The sequence below is a fragment of the Choristoneura fumiferana genome, chromosome 26, assembly GCF_025370935.1.
Source record: "Choristoneura fumiferana chromosome 26, NRCan_CFum_1, whole genome shotgun sequence".
In the NCBI taxonomy this organism is placed as follows: domain Eukaryota; kingdom Metazoa; phylum Arthropoda; class Insecta; order Lepidoptera; family Tortricidae; genus Choristoneura; species Choristoneura fumiferana.
In genome coordinates this window covers 7008201-7023629 of record NC_133497.1, presented here as the reverse complement: position 1 = coordinate 7023629, position 15429 = coordinate 7008201, and the positions used below count along the sequence as shown (strand labels likewise).

At 42.4% G+C, this 15429-nt stretch overlaps 1 protein-coding gene across 3 annotated transcripts; it reads left to right on the top strand.

Annotated features, from left to right (window-relative positions):
• Positions 1 to 94: 94 nt before the first annotated feature.
• LOC141442710 (uncharacterized) lies at positions 95 to 13595 on the top strand. 3 transcript variants are annotated; one of them, XM_074107780.1, is made up of 7 exons: positions 95 to 374; positions 2767 to 2904; positions 3229 to 8412; positions 8556 to 8734; positions 9485 to 10113; positions 10485 to 10690; positions 11678 to 13595. In XM_074107780.1, exons 1-7 carry the CDS (start codon positions 262 to 264, stop codon positions 11736 to 11738), a joined length of 6510 nt encoding a protein of 2169 aa, XP_073963881.1. In that variant the 5' UTR covers positions 95 to 261; the 3' UTR covers positions 11739 to 13595. The 3 variants fall into 3 exon arrangements, with proteins under 3 accessions (XP_073963881.1, XP_073963883.1, XP_073963882.1); XM_074107782.1 differs by lacking the exon at positions 95 to 374 and adding an exon at positions 724 to 906 and having other exon boundaries at positions 9485 to 9702; XM_074107781.1 differs by lacking the exon at positions 95 to 374 and adding an exon at positions 724 to 906.
• The last annotated feature ends 1834 nt before the right edge of the window (positions 13596 to 15429 follow it).

The following is a 15429-nucleotide window of genomic DNA, read 5'->3' as shown; positions in this document are numbered from 1 at the left end:
CTGCACTGCTTGAAGTCATATGACAATTCAACGCTTAGTTATTGCAAAGGGAAACTCCCAAAACAGTTTCCTTTTGCAAAGTAAAAATAATGAAATGAAACCTTTTTTCATTATGACATATATTGACACACATAATAAAAATAAAGAAGAAAATTTCCTGATAGAATCTGCAAAAATGTCGTTTTGGTTTTCAAAATAAAAATTAGAAGTAAAATTTAAAAAGCAATGTAGACCATTTAAATTTAATTAATGTAGTATCTAATGTCAGGCCCAGTGAGTGTAGATTATTATGCCGTTGTTATCGTTTGGCTAGGAATTTGTTCAATTTATACAACCCTGCTTACGATTACTACAGTTGGAATAACTTTTGTTTTGTAAGTATTACTCAAAGGTACTTAATTTATTAAACGATATTTTCATTAAGTTTCGAGTCATTTTTTTTCCCACACTTCTAACAATTATAATTAAATATCATAATCAAATAATAGTGTTAATTTAATAACAAAAACTGCAAATTATAATCACTAAACCAAAGAGGTATACTACAATTTATCAGAATGAATATTCATAAAATATTCGACGGTTATAAAATCTGCCACTAAATCAAGTCTAAGAAAGTATGCCAAGAATGTAGAATCCAAGTCCCAGAATTTAAAAGCCAAAATTTAAAAAAATACTATATTTTGAATGGCTGTCAGATAGCTGTCAAACAAGATTTGAAATTTGGACGTTAGATATTGTTGTGGTGTTGTGCATCTATTTAAATGCGTTAATTAGACTTTTATTAGTAAATAAGTAGTGTGTAATTCAAATAGTGATGGATTTAAGGAATTAGACTTAAGTACCATTATTATTAGTTTGAAAAATGGACAGCTCGATTTCAAGAAAGTCAGATGCTGCTGCGACGTAAGTACACAAAAGCTTGAAACAATCCGTCTTCAATGTTTTGGATGATTTAACACATCGTTGTAAAAATTCAATGACTAGGGGTGATCTAAGAAGCTGCAAAGCAACACCCAAGCGTTCATAAAGTGTTGGTGCATTATTATATCTTTGGATTTATTTTATTAAATTCTCATAATTTGAAGATTAACTAAGGTCTTTGCAAGCTGTAACCGTAGATTATTATTAAATTATCGTTAGATTATTTTTGGTGTTACTATGTGTCTATTCTGTGTATAATACAATAATGCACATCCATATAACACTTGTTTTGTATTATTGTATTATACACAGAATGGACACATAGTATTCTTGTTGATAAGCTATGACTATGAGCATACACCCAAGTATTCAGAAACAAATCAAAGAAAATATGTAAAGGTATAATAGAACCTAAAGTAAGTTAGTGTTTGAAGTGTAAAGTCTTTGACCAGTGTGTGTTGCCAGTGATGCTATACGGATCTGAGATGTGGGCGCTAACAATGGTCCTCATGAGGAAGCTCAAAGTCACTGAAAGGGCTATGGAGAGGGCTATGCTCGGGGTTTCTCTGCGGGATAGAATAAAAAATGATGATATCCGCAGTAGAACTAAGGTTACATAGCATGGCCGATGGGGTCAAAAGGTTCTGCCTCCAACAAGATGGAGCAACAACTTGGTTAAGATCGCGGGATCACAGTGGATGCAAAAAGCACAAGTCTGGTCTGAGTGGAGAGCCTTGGGGGAGGCCTATGTCCAGCAGTGGACGTCTTTCGGCTGACATGATGATGAAACTTAGTGAAACTATACAAAATGTACCAGTGATATAGTAAATCTATTATACTATGGTGTACTATTTTATACTTTTAATTGTAGAAGTTAGCTTTGAATTTTTTTTATTTTTTTTATTTGAGAGGTTAACACAAAACTTGATGTGGAGAATTTTATCCATTAGACCAGAGACCATTAGAGACCATTAGACCAGAGTATATTGCGTCCCCGAAATATGTTTTAGTTATTACCTTTTGAAATAGTTGTTTATGCAACTGTTACTTAATAAGGGTCCTTAAAATGAGTGTGGTGTTATGAAACAAGGTGTAGCCAAGTTTCATAATAGGATCACACAACTGTTTTAAAGCCTAATGACATGCAGTTGTATACATTACTTTATCTACATCCATATATTAAATCCTCTATCATGGGTTCAAGAACCATTGAGAATGAACTGCATTGCAACCAGAACTATGTCTGCCCCACAAGCTCCTGCGCCCGAATGTTCATTACAATATTGATTTCGGTATTGTTAATGTTCATCAATATTGATTTTGGTGTTGTATTGAACATTATGATACTGCCGTGTTCATAATAGAATCCAGTGTTGTTATGCTGGTCATTATCTATGGTTTTTGAATGCATAAGTAATGGAGGATTTACTATGTGGGTGTATATAAAATACATTATAAAACCGATGACTTGTGTTTTTATTTTATTTTAAAACAAATACATGTCTCTGTACAATGATTGAAATTGATAGAAATGAAAGTGGTCCATTGAGAATGCTCCTCTCTTTGATGAGTAGACTATGTGTGCCTTGGCACTGCATCTCTAATGCTCAACAGGTCAAACTTGTTTATTTATATTTGTAGTCTCTCCTTAGATCTTTGCAGTAGGGCAAATATTCAGCGTATTTGCAGCATATTTGGACTTGTCTGTCCGTTGTGCTAATAAATGTGGGGTGCCAATGACGTGAAACCATTTAATGCTCGAATATTTCACCCAGTACCAGTTTATTGCGTTCCAGTTTACGAGTGAAGTTAATAAAAGTATGTTAAAAACTTTGTTGGCAGGAGAAAGCGTCGTTCGTCGATCCTGAAGAGCCAACGCGCACCCCGCACGCCGTTCTCGGAGCTGGAGTTCCACGTGGCCACGCCCACCGACGTCGCCAAGAGTCGCCGCGTCAGCTTCTCTCGGCGGAATGGCGTCGCGTCAGTATACCTTTCTCGATCATCACTCAAACTTCGACTAAACGCTTGTTGCATTTAAGTGATAAATCCATATCTAAACGATGCAACTGTCACAATGTCCTCCACATGCCGGTTTTATGCCTACCTAATTAAAAATGCAAATGAAACCAATGTATTGAAAAAATCGTAGCCTATGGCACTAACACTGTGAAGACGAATTCAATGATACTTCATTTGTCAAAATCTGTTTACGCAGTAGTAGTGGCAGCTCTTTATTTTTAAATCTGTCGGAAATGTATTGAAACTTAGTTAAATTTGATCTTGGCATCATTGTTTTTTTTTCAGGGAGTTTGAAATTACCGAGGCAACAACTGCTTGGAAAAATTTATATGAGGAGCACAACAAGTCTTTGGAGACATCCGCAAATGAAGCGGGTGAGAAGAGCGAGAAGGATACTGGACGCAGGGTAGAGTACCTTGGATGCCGCATTACTGACGTCGAATTCACAGACGTGGATCCAGGCCAGGATCCACTGATCTCTTCCTACAATGACGGCAATGCTGAGTACACAAATAATGACAAAAGTCTTTTAGCACCTCACATAAACTTTGAACTCACTGAATTTACTGAGCATCAAACAAATCAGTTATTTGATAATGACACAAATCCAATGATCAGAGAAATAACTGATCAAATTGACATAAACTTTTCTGCTGTAGCGCCTTTAAGCGATGATTTAGAGATTCATGATGATCTTGATCAAGATAGGAAAGCAACGAATATGTCTTGCATAGATATCGATCTTAATGCAACACATTTTTCTCTGAAAGCTGAGGAATCAGGAGTATCTGATATGTCGATTACAGACTCTATTCATAGTCCTAAAGTTGCCGCTGCTAAATTGGCGTTTGAAAATAGGAAATCGAATGCAGATGATTGGGTGGCTGATAAGGAGAATATCATCGTCAATCCATACGTGGCGCCACTTCCGGCTGAAAATTTCGCTGTCAATGACGACAACGATGATGTTTTAGTCTTTGATGGGAAAAAGTGCAAATTTCAGTCCGACATAACTAACAAAACTATACCTAGTGAAAATGCTGCCGTTAAACCTGAAAACTCTAACAAAAGAAGAACAATAGTTTATAATAACGATCAAGGAGACATTTCCGTCACCCAAGGTGTAAATGCTCAAATTATAGCAACCCAAGAAATCAATACAACAACGCTCAACAATAGAAAATCGATGAATAAAACGCGTAATAATGATTCGAACATATCTATGACGCAAGCAGTCCCAGGCAATATTCTGATGTCTGCCCAAGAAAAAACAAAACCAGAGAAAGAGAGAACAATACATTTTGATGATTTTGCGGATATTTCGATGACACAGGCTTTACCATCGAATATATTCAGTCAAAAATTGGACGAGCCTAGAAACACAGTTGTTTATGAAACAAATGAAGGCCATCTTTCTATGACTGAGGTGGTTCCAGCCAATGTTATTCCAGCAGTTGCGGAGCTTAGGAAAACTATATTATATGAAAATGAGGATGCAAATATTTCAATGACGCAGGCCGTCCCACTTAATATACAAGTAGAGGAACCAACAGAAAAAAGGAAAACTGTTGACGGAAATGACGCGGTTGATGTGCCGTCGGCTGTGCCCACCACTATGCTTCATGAAAAAAGAAAAACCATACTGTTTGGAAATGACACTGGAAACATTTCTGTAACGCAATCGATCCCGACTACTTTAATTATACCTGAGAAAAAAGAAATTGATAAAAGAAAAACCATTGTCTATGAAGATGAATGTGGAAATCTTTCTGTGACCCAGGCTGTCCCAGCCAATTTAATATTATCAGATAAGCCTGATGGCGATAAAAGGAAAACTATTGTTTACGAGAACAATGATGGCGATATGTCTGTCACTGAAATGGTTCCTAATAAAGTCGTAATTCAAGAAATACAGGATAGGTTACAAGTACTGCAAGACGAAAGTGTTGCCGACACGTCTCTTGCTCGGGCCTTTGAACATACAGATGTCAAAAATAAGCGGAGAACTATAGTGTTTAATGAGAGCCAGGGAAATCTGTCAATCACTCAGTCATTACCTGATAATATCATGGTGCCTGCTCATGTAGCTGATAAGCGAAAAATAATGATTTGCCAAGATGAAGCTGCAGATATTTCTGTTACCGAGACAGTGCCTGACAACTTGCAGAAATCCAATGCTGAATATGATATTTCATTAAATAAAATTGAGCCTAAGGAAGATGTACTTGAATCGAAACACGAGGGATACTCTTCATTAGGTCACACAAGTCTAAATGAAGTAAAAATGGAAAGAACAAGAATATCTAATGTTAGTGAGACTGACAAAGATGTTAATATGTCTATGACTGAAATAATATCAAACCGTAACAATAATACATCTAATAGAAATACCACAATTCTGGACGATAAATTGGGAAATTTATCCATGACAAAACCAATTCCAGCTCAAATTATGTTGATTCAATCTGTTCTCGAAGAACAGAAAGAAAAAAACAAAGGAGAGGTTAAACTTGAAGAAACTTATGTTGCTTCGAATAAATCTGTGATAGAGCCCCAGGATATTCTTATTTATGAAGCTGCAATTCAATATACAAAGGCCAAAGAGGATGATAATGAGCGTCATATAGCAACAGGAAGTAACTTCATGATAGAATCATCGTCCAGTAAGGTGAGCGAGAGCACCAGCGATCCGACTGGCTCTGGGACATCTGGTAAAATTGAAGTGGCTGATGACCCTAAGGAGGATTACGATGCGGATTTGAATCCCTTAGTTGATGTGAAAAATAATACTTCCGCCGTGTCCGTGATAGAAAACCGAATCAGCTCCTCGCCCAAACGTGTGAAGATAGAAGGTGTTAGTGTTAAGGAATCCATTTTAAATGACTTGCTGGATATGTCAGAATCGGGTAATGAGGACCCGCGTGAGAACAATAATTTAATGATTCAATTAACCTCCGATGCTTCATCTGTGACAGCAAAGGTTACTAATGAGAGAGGGTCGCAGGAAAGCTACTTATTAATCAAAGACAGTGACGAAGAACCTGCTGACAAGACGAGCGGAACCAGCAGCGAAGAAATACCAGCTTTAGAATGTCCGAAGCTCTTGCCCATCGAGTACCAAGAAGAAAAACATCATGGATTAGTTGGGAAATTACAACACAAACTGAGTGAATTGAAAACCTTCATTAACCAAAAAAGTGCATCCAAGACCAAAAACGTAACTGTTAAAAGTTTGGATTCCGATAAAGTTGATGAGCAAGAGGAAATAGATAAAAATGGGAGTATGAACCGGTCAATATGTAAGCCAGCTAACAAAACCGAAAACAATGCAGATGACACTAATGCACTTCTAGACATACTCTCTCATTTTACTGACACTCGAGTATCCAAAGATTTTGGTGCTGATGATAAGAAAGAAGCGTCCCCCTTGAAAATAAAGGGGCTTATTGCGATAGAAAACAAATCTGAGGCAAATGATACGAGGCGAAGTTTAGTTCCGGATAGAAAGTCGATGATACGCAGTAGAGAAGACTTGCTCAAAGACATATCCATGGCTCAAGCGATGATTAAGTTTGATGACGAACAAGAGGATCAGATGGACGAAAGTGCTGAAGACACGATGATCGAGACGCAAGAGATCAGTCCACCGCGTCGCAGCCCGCGCCTCAGCCACGAAGTCGTCAAGACTTTAAAGTTTGACGAAGATGATTCGATGTTTGACCCTGAGATCAGTTCACACCAAGAAACTCACACCACGCGCCATGAAATGGCCACGTCGCCTCTGAAGAAGACCGCATTTGGCGAAACTACTTACATAGAGGACCACATTCGGGATAGCAAGACAAAAGTCATACCCGGTTTCTTGAAAGACGTATCAAATGATCTCAAAGAACTGATGAATGATCTCGTGAAGCCGACCAATGACCCTGTACCCTTTGAAACTAATCTCGCCAAAAAGTCTACGTCGACCCACAGTACGCAGATACAAGCGAACTTGCTCACGTCGAGCCAGATAGACCTCGATCCTGATCTTCAGTCCAATGCGCACTCCGCGCACTCAGTGGAAGAGCGTCTGGCTTCTGAAATGGCTGCCGTAGAAAAGGAATCTGTAGCGCGCACGCTCCAAAGCCAAATAATAAACCCTGATAGTCATTTGAAAATCCCACAACGGGAGTCCGAACACCTAGCGGATCCACAAAAATCCTTTCACTCAGAGAGACGCCCTGTCCGCAAGGTGCAAGACCCGAGTCGAGTAATAGTGTTCGACCATCACAATCCTCTGAACAATGTTCTGTTGCCGGCGATTGATCAAGGTGAAGTACACAAATATAATCCTGGTGTATCCGAATCGGCGGAATCTCTTGCTCCGAAATCAAGTGAAACCACGCCAGAGAGCGAACCTCGTGAGAAAGAAGAACACCATGTTGTGGAGAGTCGCATGGCATTGCACGACATTGTCAGACCAATCGGTGACAGCGGGCCGCCCGCGATAGCAAAGCAAAGTTTCATGTCGGACACCAGTAAACCGATGTCGCTTGACGAATCCATCGACGCCAAACAGGAGGTAAAGGAAGTTGAAGTGAACACCGTGATTGTCATGAAAGGCAACAGAGACCTACTTGAAGCTAGCTCCTCCCTTACTTTAGTCGATGACGCGTTAGCACGGAGCGCCTATGATGTCGAAATCGATTCGAACTCGCCACAGAAAAAGAGCCGATCGCCAGTCCAAGTAATATTTAAAATCAAAGAACCAGAGTCTTCCGTTAAACTCGATTCAGATCTCACATCGAACGACGACGACATGTCCGAAGTTCAAAGTAAAGGCAAGAAGCGTAACTACAGTCCGGCTCAGCTCGACAAGAACTGCACATTAGCAACTGAAGAAGTTACGCCGAAGCCAGCTAGCAAAGTGCAGAAAGTGTCATTCATAGCGAAGACGAAGAAAATACTTGGCATTTCGACCAAACAACACGACAGGGCGGCTCAGGCCGAGGCTGACTCATCGCAAGATGAATCCTCCAGTCCAGAAAGCGACGCGCCTTCTGAAGCCTTGGAGATATCCAAGAGAAAATCTAAGCAAGCAGGCGCCGCCATCACAGTGCAACAGTTGATGACGGAATACGATATGGACACTAAGATCGACCAAGCTGCGTTGAACCGTGAGATACTGGCCCATCTCACCGCGAAGGCCGCTAAGTCAGAAGCCTCTTGCTCTACCATCGGGCCAACGACTTTGTCGAATACGGAAGAGTGTAAAAGCTTAGACGTTGTTAGTTCTTTTGCTAGCAGCAGGAAGAATTTCCAGAGCGATCCTTCGGATTGCGAGGGCTTGAATAGTGTGGCCAGTGAGAGTCGACGCGCGCAGTGGCAACCAGAACTGATGCATGAAATCAGTTCGAAGAACCTGGTCACCGAGTGCGAGTCTAGCGTCAACGTCGTGTCCAAGATCGACGTGCTGCCGTTTATGGGGTGAGCTTTGACTTTAATAGTAGTGTCAGCATTAAAAGTAGCCGGTAATTTTTAGGGTTTCATAGCCAAAAAGGTGTAATTTGTGATTTTAATCCTTATTTATTAATCCCAAGATTATTAATCCTTACTTAAAACGTTTCCAGCACGACGGACTGCGAGTGGGAGTCCCGCAGCACGGACTGCTGGTCGTTCCGTCTGCTGCGCGCGCGGCTGCGGCTGGTCGTGCGCCTGCGCCACCGGCACGGCAACGCGCCGCGCAGCCGCGTGCGCGCAGACACGCCCGTGGTGCTCGTCGCCGTGGAGCAGCCCGTGATGGAGTACAGTGAGTGCTGGCCACGTAGACCACAAGTCATACATCCTATCCTACTAATATTATAAATGCGAGTGAGTGAGTGAGTGAGTGAGTATGTTTGTTACTCCTTTACGCTGAAACGGCTGGAAGGATTTGGATGAAATTTGGCAAAAAGTTAGTTTATAACCTGGATAATTTTTATTCCGATATTCCCACGAGATAGGGATAAAATCTCGAAATAACAACTGTTGGGCTTAACCTGTCCTCTCCCAGAGGCACAAATTTGTGCCCAAATTCCTTTGATCCTGTTATCCTGGGAGATGACAGATTAAAGTCATGAAATTTGTAATGTAGATAGCTGGATCACTGGAATAACACATAGGCTACTTTTTGTCCCGATATTCCCACGGGATAGGGATAAAATCTTGAAATTTCAACCGCTGGGTTTAGTCTTGAAATTTTGGACAGTTGGTCTTAACACAACCTTAATGAAGACCACAATATAAATTTTTGGAATTCCCAGGGGAATTTTGTAAAATCCCGGAATTTCAGTTGTCAACTACCAGATCGAATAGTTTACGCGTGCGAAGCTGCGAGTAAACTCTAGTACGTAATATAACATAACTAAACGTAATGGTCTCCCGGAACCAGCGCTGACTACCCCAGGAGTCCGCATTTATGCTGAGGCTGGACCATTTCGTGCACACGCAAAAACATAAGTTTTAAATAAACTTTTTCATTTTATCTTGAATGCACTGTCATCGAAAATTGATTTAACAGAGAAAGAGAACCCGATCGCGACTCTCTGCGTGAAGTTCGGCGAGGAGGCGATGCGGTATTTCATCGGGCGCGGCTGCGAGCGCGCGGGGTCAGTGCCCTCGCTGCTGCGGCGCTGCGCGGGCGCGGCGCGCGTGGCCGTGCGCTGGGGCCGCGCCATGCACGCGGCGCGCGCGCACCTCGCCTTCACGCTCACGCACGATGGCGCGCTCTCGCTCAAGGTATGGGGTCAGTGCCCTCGCTGCTGCGGCACTGCGCAGGCGCGGCGCGCGTGGCCGTGCGCTGGGGCCGCGCCATGCACGCGGCGCGCGCGCACCTCGCCTTCACGCTCACGCACGATGGCGCGCTCTCGCTCAAGGTATGGGGTCAGTGCCCTCGCTGCTGCGGCACTGCGCAGGCGCGGCGCGCGTGGCCGTGCGCTGGGGCCGCGCCATGCACGCGGCGCGCGCGCACCTCGCCTTCACGCTCACGCACGATGGCGCGCTCTCGCTCAAGGTATGGGGTCAGTGCCCTCGCTGCTGCGGCACTGCGCAGGCGCGGCGCGCGTGGCCGTGCGCTGGGGCCGCGCCATGCACGCGGCGCGCGCGCACCTCGCCTTCACGCTCACGCACGATGGCGCGCTCTCGCTCAAGGTATGCCACCAGCAGTGGACACTCAGGGCCGGCCTTAAGCGCAAAACATACAGGACGGCAGCGGGTCGGGTCGGGAGTGCGGCGGTCCTATTTACGTGGCTGTATATGAACAACACTCTGGCGGCGAGCGTGGGGTGGGTCGTGCGCGGAACCCGCAGTGTAGCCACGTAAATAGGCCTGCCGTACTTCCCAAAGTGGACTTTGTTAGTTTTCCAAAATAGTTTCATTCACTGCCCAAATACTTGTTTGTCCACAATTGATCATGTCCTGGTCGGATCCTGACTCTCTAAATCTTATCTTTCGACAAATAATTTCGAAAGTCCACCTTGTAAATCCCACCGACTGCGCCAATAACCTGTCCTCTTCGTCAGGTGGCGAACATCCCGCTGCGCTCCGTGTGGGAGGTGACGATGCAGATAGAGCTGGTGGTGAACGACGCGCGCGAGGCGCCGTGGCCGATGGCGGGCGGCGTGCGCGTGGCGCGGGTGGTCGCCGAGCACGCGGTCGGCGACGCCGAGCTGGCGCGGCTGCTGGCCACCGTGCCCAGGGACTGGGGACACGCGCCGCGCGCCGTCTGGTGAGTGCCGCTGGCTGGGGCTGTGCGCGTGTATGACACAGGACACAAGACACAAACACACACATGACATACACATGCACATACAGGACACATGACACCTGACACATGACATGACACACACACAGGACACATGATACATGACTCCAAACACAGACACACACACACACACACACACACACACACACACACACACACACACACACACACACACACACACACACACACACACACAGACGATGTTATTCATCAGATGATATTGTAAAGCTGTTTAAAACAAAATTATACCTCGTTGAATTTCTTGCCGAATTCTTTTCAACAGAGGTGTTTCCAAACCAGTGATAGATTTTTTTAACATTCTTAACCAGCGTTTCCACCAATAATGTGCGTAGGTGAACCGTTTCTATTGGTTAATGAAAAACATATTCCTCGCACCACATCCTCGCACATCTCTGGTGGAGACGCTGCTTTAAGTGCTTGTTATATTCATCATCATCCCAGCCTATATACGTCCCACTGCTGGGCACAGGCCTCCTCTCAGAACAAGAGGGCTTGGGCCATAGTTCCCACGCGGCCCAGTGCGGATTGGGAACTTCGCACGCACCATTGAATCGCTTCGCTGGTTTGTGCAGGTTCCTCACGATGTTTCCTTCACCGCAAAGCTCGTGGTAAATTTCAAATGTAATTCCGCACATGAATTTCGAAAAACTCAGAGGTGCGAGCCGGGGTTCGAACCCACGACCTCTGCTTGAGAGGCGATAGGTCAAACCATTAGGCCACCACGGTTTTTTTTTTTTTTTTTTTTTTTTTTTTTTTTGTTATATTATATAGGCTAAATTAAATAGATATTTTGACTGGCTTTGACGACACCACACATACTTTGATTAAGATTTTTAGTTGATTGACATAATAATATTATTAGCCGAGCAGATGTGAATTCGTATTTTCTTACTATGATTATTTGTTTAATTGAAAATATTTCTTTTACAGGAAAATATTCAAGTACCTGAAACGCAAGACGCGGGACGACGAGCTTTTACTCGGCTTATAGCTCAGTACCGACTGGTCGGATTCCGCAAATCATTAACACATAATGTACTATTAGGCGCAAGCCACACAGAAGAGACGTGGGACGGGGGCGCGTCGTCTCTTCTGTTTGCTTTGGATCGCGACATTTCTATACATTTAGTATGAAAACTGATTCAACGGGTCCCACGTCTCTTCTGTGTGGCGTGCGAATTAGCGTCATGGCACTGTTCAGGACTTAGAACATGAAACAACACCTATTCGGTCTATTTGGTCAAATACCCTAAATGTCAAGTCCCCGAATCTATTTACCTGTATGCCTATTTCTCGACCGTCAATTTACCTGAAATGTCTAGTCTGTCTCCGTTCATACATTTTCTGGTTCGTTAAATTCTATCCTCGTAAGGCCCAACGTCCTAAATGTAGGACATACGTCAAAGCAAATGCCAAACTTCACTATTGACATTTAGTTTCAAATTCTAATGATCAAAATTTGACGTGGGCCTGACGAGGCCATGACCCAAAGTCGACGGCTCATATTCCGCGTGGCTGAGACACTTCGCGCCTTGACGCTACTCTAAACTAACCTCTTTTGTCGCGCGACTGAAGCGCTGCACAGCGAATCCCTTCACATTACAGCGGCTGTAGCGCAGCTAAGTTTTGCCGCCGCTAGCTCGGAGCGCTGCAGTCGCGCTTCTGTCGCGCGACCATCGCGCGACTGGGTGACACTCTTTCCCGGCCCGGATAACACCAACATGGAAATACCGGCCCTGTTTTTCGTGTACACGCCCATAGAAGCTCCTGTCAGTTTCTATGGGCGTGTACACAAAAAAAGGGGCCGGTATTTCCATGTCGAAGCCGTGGTGGCCGAGTGGTTTGACCTAAGGCCTCTCAAGCAGAGGATCGTGGGTTCAAACCCCGGCTTTACGGTGAAGGAAAACATCGTGAGGAAACCTGCACAAACCTGCGAAGCAATTCAATGGTGTGTGTGAAGTTCCCAATCCGCACTGGGCCCGCGTGGGAACTACTGCCCAAGCCCTCTCATTCTGAGGGGAGGCCTGTGCCCTGCAGTGGGACGTATATAGGCTGGGATGATTTTCATGTCGGTGTTATCCGGGCCGGAAAAGAGTGTCACCCGCGCGACTGTCGCGCTGCAGCTGCGCTACTTTAGTATGTATGGATACGAGTCGCGCGACTGCAGCGCGACTTACAAGCGCTACAGTCGTGCGACAAAAAGCCTATACGTGAAAGCGCTCTTAAGGAATTGGACTGAACTTGATCTAAGGACGCCTAAGTCTAAGTCGAAATTATTCAAAGTAATTGTAAGTTAACGTATGTAAGCTGTGACGTTCCTAAATCGATCTACACTTGTTATTATATGAGACTGAATTAACTGAAGGTATTTGAGAGTAGGCCATGAGATCGGTACTAAGAATACCGATGTATGACGTTTTAGTATCGGTATATCGGTTTAGTTTTGGAAGCACTAAATAAATAAATAGAAGCACTAGTACCGAAATATCAAATTGCCTGATACCACATTCATTTAACCCTTAATAGGCCCCATTTATTGGAGCATACTACCACAGAATCAAAAGCACCTATCAAATACTTACCTGACAAAGGATATTTATAAAAAAATAGTAGTATTTTCAATAATTACAATGGATATTGTAACTTATAACTAAAACAATAAGGTTGAATTTCCGAGACAACGCACATGCTAAATCGTCTCTACCTTTTTGAGGGTTAATATCGTATTCCCATAATACCGCATAAGTGACCGGCATTGTTTATTATTGACTCAATATTGACAATATCGTAATTTGGAAATCTGATTTCAAAGCTTATCGGTGAATAGCAAATGTGGTATTATATGCGATATTAACCCTTTACCAGGCCCTTAGAACTAGCGTGTCTTCATACGTACTTTATATACTGTTACAACCGTATTTAACGCCTTGTAAAAAATGTATTTACGAAAGTCGGAGATGTTCCTTTAAACCAGAAATAAAAATGTGGGTTACGGTTATCCCATCGCCTGTCTAAGTAATTAACTGTCATACTCGATTTTGTCTTATTATATTCTTGATCAGGCGAAGGGATATATTCCTCCCACATCTTATTCTTCGGGAAAGTCTTTAAAAGGAGATTTTACAGCTAGGTACATGAATTCGCTCTAGGTTAAACACAAAAACAGTTTTATTACTTACGCGAGTTTTTATGACACGACAAGACAAGTTACCGGGCCATAGGAAGAATAGCTCCGCACAATTAAACTAATAAGGCCATGGGATAATGTCAACCCACATCCTAATTTGGTCATACACAAAAATGCTTGAATATTTAGCAATGTTTAAGATTACATTACCTTGAAACACTCAAAATCTATAAAATATAAAAAAGTTTTTCGATCCATGTACTTCTGTTTCATAGAAATTAAGGAAAGTGTTCCAATTTCTCCGTAGTTTACTGAAATTAGAGTTCAAGTGAATCTAAACGGTTGCCAAAGATATATTACGCGATTTAGAAGCGTGTTGTGAATGAAGATAATAAAATACTATTTTCAGGGATCGACAAAATATTTTGTAGGAGGTTTGGAGTTAAAACTTGACTACGGTAACCGATATAAGATGTGGGAGGAATATATCCTTGCCTGGTAAAGGGTTAAATGAATCTGGTGTAAGTCTTAATGAAATTGGCATAAGATTGATTTTGACTTGGCCTGTGTATAAACTTTTTTCACTACATCTATATCTATCCGAAAATCTGGTATTTCGCTACTATGGTGTCACTGCCACGAGCGCTTTAGTAGCGGTATACTCTGTCTAGTTTTTCAAGCATTTAGTACCGAAATTACATGTACTAAAGCGGTATATTTCGATAGTATTAGTACCGCATTCAAGCCCTGATTGGGAGGCAAGCTATCGTAAAGGCAGACTTATTTTCTCAACATCAATCAATCGAAAATTTCTCATTCCATCTGCTGTTAACTATAAAATTAACATGTAAAACAAACCTTATAAAATGGCGAAATATACTTACCTTCGTAACTACCTCACTGTCATCATCATCATGCATAAGGTGAGTCGGAAAGTATCATAAGCACTAATAACGACATCTTACATATTCTCGATACTTTTCGATATTGTAATGGTAGGCGCGCTTACCCCCTGCGGCGCGCTTGCCCCGACTAACCTTAATACAGTCTTCTAATGGACAGAGACATCTTTTAAAAGTGAATGAGGGTTGTTGTGACAGTCCGTTTGACAACTTTGACAGTTGTGATTGGTTCAATAGCTAAATAAGCCGTGTTTTACCATACAACGGCGAAACCTACTAGACACTGGCCAAATTGGTCTCCAATGGACAGAGCTATATTTTTCTAAAAAACAACAAAAAGTATACTTCTATAAACATTTAAGCATTTTTGTTAACATTTAAAACATACTGGTTAGTCTGCTTTTAATTGGTAGCTTGTCCAACCGACATGATTTCACAAATTTTGTACATAAAAAGGGCCAATGAGAATTTTAGATGAAAGTACAATAGTTGTTAAAATAGTAATTTAGATACTACGCTATAAAAATGGATTTTGTATTCACAGTATTGAATTTGTTACGTGCATCGATTTGTTTATCGAGACTTATGTTTTAGAATTTGATAAAAATATATTATTATGTGAACCAAATTAGTTTGTTTTATTTCGAATTTTT